This window comes from Mytilus californianus, unplaced genomic scaffold, assembly GCF_021869535.1.
Source record: "Mytilus californianus isolate M0D057914Y unplaced genomic scaffold, xbMytCali1.0.p SCAF_5, whole genome shotgun sequence".
Lineage (NCBI taxonomy): Eukaryota > Metazoa > Mollusca > Bivalvia > Mytilida > Mytilidae > Mytilus > Mytilus californianus.
The window spans coordinates 102,726,139-102,738,624 of record NW_026262701.1 but is presented as its reverse complement, the minus strand read 5'-3'; the positions used below and the strand labels follow the sequence as shown (position 1 = coordinate 102,738,624).

Below are 12,486 nucleotides of genomic sequence, written 5' to 3'. Positions count from 1 at the left end.
TCCATTGTCTGTGTCGACAAATTATTGTTGTTAAGAAAATGCATGAAATATTTGGCACAGGACCAAAAGCAAACTTTGAATTATACTGCATGTTGCTGATAGCAGTTCTAAGGTGAAATTGGTATCTCTATCATTAATTTGTCAGCTATTGCATTAATGAAAATTAAATCCATGATAACTTCCCAGCCTATTCCTTATCGATCTTCACTTATTTATAGATCCTACAGAACACAGTTTTCCAATAAAAAATTCTAAAAAAATTAATTGAAAACAACAATTTTCAAATAAAAAAATTGACTCTTTGTTCTGATACAAACCTAGTGTCTATAGTCTAGACATCACTTATAAATAAAAAAAAACAATATGAATTTATGGTGGTTGAACTAGTAGTTTTCAGAAAATGATGATGTCAAAACGTGCATAGGTGTCAACTCTTCATATATCAATAGGAACCTCCTTATATTTTTAAAAATATGGTAATTTCCCTTTGAGGACCACCCTCCTGACCTAGCTCAAATTCCCTGCATTTGAGAAAGAATATTCTTATTTCTACTCTCTGATCATTATTTCAATATCATTAGCTGTTTGTGTTAAAAAAAATTATTTTTTAGACACTATCTACCTTTTGTTTGTCAAAGTATTTTATAAACAAAAGTATTTGCACTTCAAATTTTTTTTAATAGATGAATAGGAACAATATATTGATTGATTGATTGTTTGTTGCTAAGAAGAATAAGAATAAGAATATTTATTGAATCCAATTAAAGGGCCCGTTTCCAAGCATATACATATATATATAGTATTAATTATACAATAATTTTTAAGATATATTACCTTAAAAATAAATGATTAAATAACTATACTCCATACCAGATGGTGTTTGAAAATAAATAAAATAGAATATTAACCCTCTCTAATACATAAAACATAAACTACATCACTACTACATGTATATTTAGATTCTGGAATGCAAATTTTCTCTTATTTCAAAACAAGTACTAATAAATCTTGACATTGACATATTAACATTTTCAGACTCACAGGACATCAACCAAATAAACTGTTCGTACTTTGAAATATAAGGGAAGTTTTTACATTGAATGCATGCTTCATTAAGAATACAATTCCTTTCCTTTTCGTATGCAGTGCATTCCATTAAAAAATGAAACTCGTCTTCAGCCTAAACGTCCAAAGGTGGAACAGTATAACTACTATGTATAATATATTGCTGTATATAACAATTTTCACAAATTCTATATTTTTGATATACATATATGAATTACAAGTTCATCTGCAGGAACACCTTTGTTGGTTCATTCCCTCTATTCCCACTTTTTATAAATCTGGTAAGAAAAGTTAATATTTCATGTGGGAATAGGGGGAAAACTTGTGCAAACAAAGGATTATACTGTACAAACATTTTTTAATCAACTGTTAATTGACCAGTGTTTTTTCTTTATTAGGACAGGTAATAAGTTATTTTTGCATCTGTATGAATTCTGTTTTTTTTTAAACAAAATAAATATGAAAGAAATTAAAACAAATATAAGTAAATTATTTTATTTCTTTTATAACACAAATTCAACTGTAGATTCAATCAAGCATAATATAACACAAATTATACAACAGCACTAAATCAAATCACACATTGTAGCACATACATTAGACAATCACTGTATACAAGTCTATTAAAGTTTATCAATCTATTCCACGTGAAGAAGGTGGGAGGCTGCATCACCAAACTCTAACTCAGTCAATTAAAATTAATCAAATCTGACTGCTCATGCTTTGAAGTAAAGTTAACAGTTTTCACCCATTATTTTACATCTTTGATTATTGGTCCAAGTAATTATATTTTAAGAGTATACTTTTATTCCACATCTTAAGATTATACTTGGTTATAATATTATTTATATCATGATTTATTTGTATAGCAAACAATTCTTTAAGGTTACAAATTCAAAAAATTTAAAATAAATCTTACTCCAATCAATTTATCATAATTATTCTTTATTTTTAAATATTTCTTCGACGAAAAAAGAAATAAACAAGGTATTATACATAAACAGTGTACCAAATATGTTATGTTTTAAAAAAAAAATACAGGTAAATCTTAGGTGACATTCTAATTAACCTTGATTGTTATAAAAACAAACTATTTATCAAAACATCTATTGTTATTTGCATGTGGGAATAGAAGGAATAGTATTTTTAAAAAGTGGGAATAGGAGGAAGACACCCCTTTGTTTACATGCAAAACAAGGGGATTAAATAGTTTTGAAAGGGTTGGAGAGAGACCATTGTTGACATTGGCATATATTCTGGGGAATGTCATACAGGCTCCTTGGAGCCTCTAGTTATGTATTTGACTGTTCTTTTCATGCATTGGTAGTTGCAGATGGATATATGTTTTGCCTGATCTCATTTTTAATATTCTACAAATGATGAATGAAAACAGATCTGACATCAAGTGAGGAGTAAATAATCTAATAATATATCCTATGTGATAACTGTTTAATGTCTGAATAGATTGGATATGATTGGTTTATTGGTCATAGGGGTGACAATAACTAATAAAAGATGACATAATTTACATTTCAAACATCATCCAGATATAGTGCTTTCAACACATTAATTCATCTTCACAAGTTTTGATAGATTTATTATTGCCTTTTCTGTAGGAGAAAAATGACTTAAATATACCATGGGATATAGTTATTGATGAACCTGCAAAAATTCATTAGTAAATTTGTTGCTATAAATAGGCTTTATGAGATTTGCTTTTGTGTAGGTTTCCTTAAAAAGTGTAAGCTTTTGAAATTCGCTGCATTTGGAATGATGAATTATTATTGTGGGATAATTGCATATTGCATTATCAAGAATAACGCACATTATATGCACTTAGTTACAAAAATCAACAGACAATGTAGGTGTTTCAATGCTGAAAAAGAAAGACTGCTGGTCATTGATAATTCTTGTCATACACTAGTTTATTTCACTGAATGTATGAACGGCTTGGTTGATATAAAAGATGACATTGACAAGTATAAATGCTTCAAAAGTCCTCAGACTTTTTATTAGAAAGTTTTATCATATATCCTCTTGCACAACATGATAGAATATGAAAAGAACTCTGTCTGTCTTTACATCACACATTTTGTTCATACAGTATCTCCAGTAATAGGATGTCTGATTGTTTTTTGGCAGGTATATAGATTTTTGTTGAATTCAAAGAAAAAGGATTTGGCGCAATTGACTTTGGGGGGATATCTAACTTATTATAATTTTCATGCCCCCGCCGTCACAAGAGGGGGCATTAAGTGTTACCCTTGTCCGTCCGTACGTCCCAAAATTGGTTTCCGTTCTCTAACTTTAGTTTGCCTCAACCAAATGTTATGAAACTTACACACAATGCTTATTACCACAAAACACACATCAACATTAAATTTGGGTGGCGTCACTTTTACTATTCTTGAGTTATGCCCCTTTATAATGTTATATAAAAGGGGGGCATTCTCTATTTATTTTCAATTAGGACTTTTTCAAAAATTACAAGTGTTTGATTAAATTACCACGAATAAAAAGAAGATTTGGGGTATACATCAATGAGGTGGCAACCCAAAGACACTAAAAAATTAAAAGACATCTATAGAATAACATATTGTCTTCAAAAATATATCCAGCTCTAAAATGATCCAAGCCTAAAGAAAAGTTGTGATCAATTCAAAAGAGACTTCTCTTTAGGCCACACCAATTTGATTAATAGTTCTTGGACAAAAGCTCCAAAAAATATAGGGTGAGCGAGCAAAATTTGTTTGTTTTTATATGTTTCTTGAAAATGAGTTTTTTGAGGCGAGAGCTCTACAAGTGAAGCAAGCGGTATAATTTTTTTTTTAAATTGTGTGATTTAGAAGTTGTACATGTTGTAACAACTGGGTTATTTCATAGAAAAACGAAGAGTAACAGATGCTCTAATGCATATAATTTGATTTATTGGTGCCTGTACCATATCAGACTTTCTTGTCTCACTGTGGTTTAGTTAATTTTGGTTATTTACTTAAAGTAAGCTTTGTCTATGTAAATTTTCATTCAAATCCATGTATATATTTAGGAAGCATAGCAGAAGCAGTTTTACAAGAGGAAGTATGTTAGCTAGGTAAATGACACATGTTGGATAAAATTAAAATATGTGTATGTATCCAAAAAAATGCCCCTGAAAGATATTTGATAGTTTTCATCATATCTGGTAATGATTGTTTATAGTTGTAGTTCAGAGTTTCTGTTGTTCCGTTATTTTCCTCTTATAGTTGATGTGTTTCCTTCGGTTTTAGTTTGATACCCGGATTTGATTTTGCTTAATCAAATTATGACTATTGAACAGCGGTATACTACAGTTGCCTTTATTTATTGGCTGCTTGACATCAAGTAGGAACTATTTATGCATATTTAGGATCAAAAGAATGAGTGAGGTGAATATTTCTTGCTTTGTACTAAAACAACATCCTGAGTAAGATAGCTATATTGCTATACATGTAGATCCAAATGTATTAAAATATTCCCTTAAAATACCTGTCAACCTTTCAAAAGCATTTTTCTTACTAAGCAAAATACTCTTTCATTTTGCTCCTAAAAGCTGTAATGCATTTAAAACTCTCTAGCTTGACTATAAATGGTTGAACCAATTACACACCCCTAATTATTATGAGCATGCCAATCACAATACTGCATCACCTATGTCTCGTTGGAACTCTTTAAATTCCCCCAACAAAAGAAGAGTTCTGCTTGCATGCCAAAAGACTAACAAGGGAATATGGGGTTTCATCAACTTCAAATGCTTTTGGGATTTTTTAAAAAGTTCATGGGAATTTACAATTCATTTCATCCAAAAGATAGATAGGTCTATGCCTGTTGAAACAAGGATGGGGTAACAATGGTTCTAACAAATATTGATGTGTCTGTGGTCATCAAATGAAATGTTTTTAATTTTTGCATCCTAGAACAGTTCTTTAAAGGTAAAACGAGAAGCATTTCGAATAACAGTGTGTTCAATAACTACTTGTCCATGGCAATGAGGTGACACAACTGCAGCCTGATTTTGGACCTTTTATTTACAAATCGATTTATTACAAGTGCGTTTAAAAGGATAATAGCAACAGAAAAGCGACTATGTGAAAAAAAAATTCAAGGAGAAACTAATTTTGGAGCGTCATGCATACCAAAATTTTGAGGAAGCAGTAATTTATTTTTTTTTATTGAAAAGTCAATTTCTCCAAAACAGGAGCGGGAAAATCCAAAGAACTATTAATTAAATTGGTGTGGCCTTATTTAGAAATTTATGTAATGTTTTTATTATTACTAGAATTGGGACGGGATAGGTTTTGGAAAAATAAAAACTCGCATTTGATATTTTTATAACACTATACTTTGCAACAATTTCTGAAATCACAATAATTTATCTCAAATTTCATTTTTCAAAGATCGCAATAATATTGCATGCAAAAATTTATGAATATTATACAATTACTGTCTTTTGATGTAGTAAATATGTGGTTTTATTGACTTTTGAAAAACTGATATTCACTGAGGCCAACAAAAGACAGTAATTGTTTTATTTTGTATTCTGAGAGAGAAAATGTATGTAATGACAATTATTTACGAAAACCAATTGTTAATCTAATGAGTTTACCATAATTATACACTTAAAAGCCAGCAATGTTTTGCACGGTGAATATACTTTTTTCCTCAGGTGAATATGCTGTTTATTCAAATCCAATCCATATAGAAAAACCTACTAAAGTTATATCAAAATGGAATAAACAGTATTATTGATCTGCCATCAAAACTTCAATTCCAAAAAATTAGAAAAACTTGGAGAGATAACAGAATACAACCAATGTTGTAGTTGTTTACTTAGGAGACACACATGAACATGTTGTCAGGGTAAACAAGTTTTTGATGCCTTTCCTTCAAAGAAGGGGGCATTATGTTATCTGGTCTGTACATTACATCTGTCTGTCCTGTTTCAGGTTAAATTATGGTTTTTGGTAGTTAACCATGAAGTTGTGGTCATATCAACTTGAAACTTACTACACATGATCTTTTTATAAAAATTACACTTAATAACTTTCAAGTGCTTTTCTGGATTTATGATCTGAACTTTTTAGAATATATCCAAAATTATATAGGGCTGTGATCCAGAATTCATTGTTCACTGCAAATGGAAATGGGATAGTGTGAGCAATGCATAGGGTTCTGTTGGTACATATTCTTGTTTGAGATCTCAATCCTCCCCCTTTTTAATCTTGAACAGTCGAATTACAAAAGTACATTGGATTAGGATGATTAGATAATAATAATTTTGGTGCATAGCCGCTATGTTATTGGTAAATTTCCTTCTTTAGTTTTAAAGTACCGAGAAACCATATATATTTTAAGAATGATGAAAAGCTACCATTCACAGAATAATTTCTTTTTAACAAAAATAATATTAGCAGTTTCCTTTCTTGACATCAATGGCTATTTTTTTGGGAAAAGGGAAGTTGTTTGTACAGCAAAATATATACATTCTGTGCCATGTGTTTTCTTAAATATAACAAATACTAGTTAATAAGAATGGTTGGTTGGTGTGTATTAGTTTTATGTCAGTTTATAGAATCCTAATTTAATCCTTCTGTTTTGCACATTACATTTTCCTTCAGTTATCAATCCCTTTATTAACTGATTTTGTAGTAAATCAAGTTTGATAAGCAACACCTTATACTTAGGTTTTTGGTGAGGTTCGTGTTGCTCATACTTTTAGTTTTTTATGCTGTGTTTTGTCAATGTTTTGGTTTTTTGCCTTGTCATTGCCAGTTTGTTTTCCATTTATGAGTTTGAATAACCTTTTGGTATCTTCCACCTCTCTTTTACCCTAGCCTCTCAACTGAGGTAAGGTAAGAGTGGTATGACCATTCTATTATATAGGTTTCCATTCCATTTGAAGTTTCAGAAATACTAATTTTTTGCTTTATATTTTCAGGCTCACAAGATGCTGATGTTTTTCTTTGACAAGTTGATCCCTGGAGGACAGTGTGAAATATTATCAAAACGTCCTACAGAATAAGCAGTGTTTGTTTTATAGTGAACCACAAAAACTATTTGTCATATGCTTAAAAAGAGGAATTACACATGTTATTTTGTTGTTATAACATATTTTTTTGGGGGGCTTGCATTTTCATTTTTTTAAAGAAGTGAATTTTTAAACACAGATTGCACAGTTGAATCCACTTAACTTAAATATAAAAACTCGTTCCACTAGACTCCATTCATTTTATATATAATTATTTTTCTGTGTATATATAAATTAGGAATTTTTGGTCCTCAATGCTCTTTAACTTCGTACTTTATTTGGCCTTTTTAACTTTTTATGATTCGAGCGTCACTGATGAGTCTTTTGTAGCCGAAACGTGTGTCTTGCGCAAATACAAAATTTTAATCCTAGTATCTATGATGAGTTTATTTTCAGCAGATTCTGACTTAGATTTGAATTTTATAACATTAAAGATAATGATTTCAATAGTTTGTTGTACATGGGTAAATGTCCTGGTTGAGTTTAATCTTATTTCCTTCACTGTATAAGGTTATTTTATACACGTCCAAACTACTAGAAAACATCCATATTTGTTTTTTGTTTATTGTTTTAGGCTGTTGTTTTTCTAGTTTGAATTGTTTCACATTTTGTCATTCCTAGGTCTTTTATAGCTTACTATACAGTATGAGATTTGGTCATTGTTGAAGTCTGTACGATAACCTATAGTTTCTAACATCCGGGTCCTTTGGTGTCTGGTTAAATAAATGCTTCACTGTATCATTACTTTTTTGTAATACATAAATAAAGGAACTACAAGTATTGTGTTATCTAGGAGATTGGAATTAAGTTTAGAGCTAAGGGAAAATAATGATATATGCATAATGTTCAATGTTATATACTATTTACGATAACAATTTAACTGCACTAGATGTAGATTTCGACATTTAATCTCTTTAGTGATGCTGGAGGGCCTAAATATGTGAAAATCCAAAACCTGATACAAATTTTGAAGAACTGATATAGCCCAAAGGGATAAATAAAAAAGCATCATTATGAAATCGTGATATACCATCATTTTCATACAGTTGTAAAGTCTGATGGAATTTTTTTAATTTTTTTATTTGATGATATGATTTCCCTTTGAAAATATTACATAATTGAAGCTTTTTTTATTTTTACTTTTGCTAGTTTTTGTCAGATCGGGCATTTTTTCAAGCATTCCTCATTAAATGTTCACATGTTATGTAATTTATTGAATTCATGTCATAAGCCTTATATTTTTATGTACAATTATAATATTGATTACCCAACAGCAGTGATAAATCACAATTCTGTTAATGAAAATGCTACAGTATTAGAGGCATTTTGAATTGTATTCAAGTTCAACCAATTATTCTTGTGGTATTGCTAGAAAGGGGTGTCTAATTTTCACTAAGACTAAAGCACCTTATTTTAACAAAAATTCCTGAATTTATAGAAGCAAACCGAAAAACAGGAGTCTATATACATGATATAGATTTATACTGAACTCGTGCTTTGCTTTAAGTTTCTGTGACCAATTTTTGAGAAATGCATAATTCTGTTTATGTGCTAAGGAACAATGATATACTCTATCAGCTTATATAAAACTCTGATAGTAACTTCACATAAAATACCACCTCCGAATTCTATTTGATCTTGACTGACTGCATTGTATTACTTTAATTTTATACCATGTTATTCACAATTTGCACATAATGTAAATTCAGAAATTATTGCGAGCATTTTTTATTGCCATTTTTGAAGAATGAACAAAAGTGCGAGATTAATTATTGCGATTTCAGGAAAATCTGCATATAGATATATATATCCTTACCTTAACCTTAATTCTCTTCACGCCAGAAGTCGCATAAGGCCTCTCAGATAAGGTATCAGATATCAAAAATATTGCGATACTCAACCAGTCACATTATTAGCAATAATAAAAATCATGCAATAATTCTGAATTTACAGTATTTCAGTATGCTTTAAGTATTAAATACCATGATCATCTCAAGGAAACCTGTTGCTTATTCTGTGATATGTATAAATAATTTTTATTTATTTATTTATTTGTTATTTCTGAAATAAAATATTATTTTTATACAAATTTAATATCTATATTTTTTATGTATTATCTTGGATTATTAAATGAAGAAAAGATATTAGCTATATGTATGTATTATTATGGGAACTTCTTATTAAGAGATTGATGAGACAATTTAATCAATTTGAAGTTATCTTAAAATTTGAGCTCTTAAAATTTTAGTAGATAATGCTGTAATCATTAAAAATAAACTACATCTTGACTTTTGTTTTATTATGTCCCACCTAAGATAGTTGGGGTAGGGTCTGAGTTTTCTGGTCTATGCATCTGTTTGTTGGTTCATCCTTATCAGGTTAAAGTTTTTTGTAAGGGAGGTTTACAATAAAGTAGTGACATCTTCTTGAAACTTTGCTAATTATAAAAAATGTATAGTAAAAAAAATGCTAGGAAAGATTGTCACATAAAATCTTTATAGAAAACCCTCAAAGGAAAACTATTAATGATAGAGGGTAGATTTTCAAATAAATGTCGAAAGAGGTTAACAGATATATTGGACATGTGCACAAATGAGTAAAATGTGTAGGAGCCAGTGGCAAGAAAAGGGAAAAGGGGGGGGGATGCAACATCCGTTAAAAAATTTTTTTTTCAAATAGGCTGGTTGAAAAAAGCTAAAAAAAAAAAAGAAAAAAAGGCATATAATATGTTGGACATCTGTTTAGTTTTACAGTTAATTTTAACTGCTGAATGACTTATCTCCACTTTATTTTGTGCTTGTTGATTACTTCTGAATGAATACCTTACTAAGTTAGTTTATTGAAAATCTGATACTAATATAAGAAAAAGAAAACAATAATTAAATAGATGCCCAGAGAAAATCCACAACAACATCAGAAAATATTAATGGATGCTCAGAATAGATTCTTAATTTCTTTTTCTGCTACATATGATATATTGCATTTTCAATCCTTAAAAACTATATCATTTAATTGTATTCCAATCCATCCTTTGAGTACACAGACTCATCATTAGACAATCTGCTGAGTGGTATTGTATTTTTCATTTAAATTATATTTCGTAATAATACTATGGTGTTAGCAGAAATCTCAGGGTGCGACAACCTAAAGTGCATGAAATTGATTCCAAATGATGGTAGGTTGACACGATGTTCTATGCTGGTAGAAAGCTTTCATAAGCTGATAACAATGTGTACTGTTATAGAAAGGATTGTGTTTCATTTAAATGTTTCTCATGATTTAACTTACTTTCATAGCAACATGTGTTCTGGATAATCATTATTCAAGTATTGTATGTTGAATAACAATAAAACCCAAGTTTCCTTATTGAAACCTTGCTGAAAGAATAGCCCAATTAAAAGATACTGTAAACTGCATAAAATGATATTGAACATTTTATTGACTAAATTTAGAAAATAATGTATGCTGTCAAAAGTTAACTCAATATCTGACATATTTTAGACTATGTATCTTTTATTGAAATATTCTTAATTCAACTAAAATATTGATATCTGAATTTTTTTTTTCATTAAACATTGCATGGATTTTTAATTTACAGTTGGTCAGTACTACAAATTAAAAATGTAAAATCACTGAAATTGTAATACCGGTATGGTGATTGTTAAATTTTGTCATGTTGACAAGAAACTCAATATATATTAATAATTGTTATTCGTATGCTTCTGTTTTTTTTTCTATGCTAATTTTGTATTTATGATTTGCACTGTATGGTAAATAATTAATTGTTTTATAAAAGATTTCATGTAGACTTAACTGAATGCAAACTTTTTTTTATCATTTTTAATTGTGTTTTTTTTTTCTTCTCTTGATTTCCATCAATTATTATCACTTGCACAAGAATATTATTATTTGTTGACTAGAATTATGACTGGTTCAGACCAGTGTTTTGGGCATGAACTGGGTGTAGTATTAATATCAAGTGGAAATATGGCAGGAATTGATATGTAAGATGTATTAGAATTCCGTAGGACAAAGCAAAACCCAGACACCTGTTGAGTTACAGGTATGGCTGCTCAATATTAAGGCATTCATATGATTGATCACAAACTGTACCCTCATTATTGTTCATGTGGTATTAATTTTCATGGATTTCTCTTCGATACAGATGAACCACAAATTAAGGTGTTCAACAAAATACAAATTTTCTACATGGGCAAAATGCAGAATTTGTAAAACCATGAAATCAAGTATCCACATTTTTTTTTCTTTAATCCATGAATATTGGTAAATATAAATAAATGAATCCACAGTAACTGCACCAGCATCCAAATGCAAAGGTATTGCCACAACTTTGGTGATCCTTGTTTCAGTTCTGAAAACTTCCAACAAAGTTATTGTACAAGTAGGATTCAGTACATGGGCAACCTTTTTTTTTAATATCAAATAAGTGGGATTCAAGATCATCCAAAAAAAAAATAGGATTAAGTATATTGATTAAGGGGATAAGATCCACCACCTAATTTAAATCATTCCTCAAGTTTCTTTGTATCAATCCACTTTATCAATGATCTCTGTTTGAACAATTCCATCCACTTTATCAATGATCTCTGTTTGAACAATTCCATCCATTATTATATCTTATTGTTTACATTTTATATATTGAGTTGTGTGATAAAAGTTACATATATTTATTGATAATAAACACTTCTTGAAGAATTTTCTTTATTACTACATGTATTACTAAATCCAGAAATAATTATTACGTAAGTAAGTTCTAATGTCTATAATGATACTAGTTGAATTGACATGCAACCTATGTCTGGAATACACTTCATCTGGAAAGACAGTATATTCTTAACTACATTTACACCTAGGCTCACTTTGCTTTGTGAAGGATGAACTATGAATAGAAAGAGATATGGGATATGTCTTAACAAAATGAGGCTACCTTTAACATAGATTAACAATTATCAACACATTTGCTTACAAATAAAAAAACATAAAAACATTCTTCATGGAGATTTTCGTTTTTAGCATTGATCAATCATATGCATTATAGCTATAAATTTGTGAAACACCAGCAAAAAATCCCCGAGTTCAGTTTTATTCATTGAGTGGACTGGCAAATGATATAAGAAAAAGAGGAAAATGAAAATAAAACTTTGCAAAGAAATCTCAAGCAAAAAGAATTCAAACAAAATATGGAAATTAATGTATGTTTATATCTGTAAACTTGTACGTTGTAGTAATCAATACTGGCTTTAATACAACGGGATGAACGCTCTGTTGATTAATTGACGGTTTGCCACAGCAGATTTAAAGCTCTTCGCTTGATGTACACACAATTATGTCTTATAGATGGTTCCAGACAATTATTG

General features: G+C 29.6%; 1 protein-coding gene across 1 annotated transcript in view; it reads left to right on the top strand.

The window, feature by feature from the left end:
* Positions 1 to 11,824, top strand: part of LOC127702840 (dynein axonemal assembly factor 8-like) — an 82,619-nt gene extending 70,795 nt beyond the window's left edge. The window contains exon 27 of the mRNA XM_052207143.1: positions 7,019 to 11,824. Coding sequence (XP_052063103.1) covers positions 7,019 to 7,102 — 84 coding nt within the window. The 3' untranslated portion in view covers positions 7,103 to 11,824. The remainder of the gene's footprint in view (positions 1 to 7,018) is intronic.
* The last annotated feature ends 662 nt before the right edge of the window (positions 11,825 to 12,486 follow it).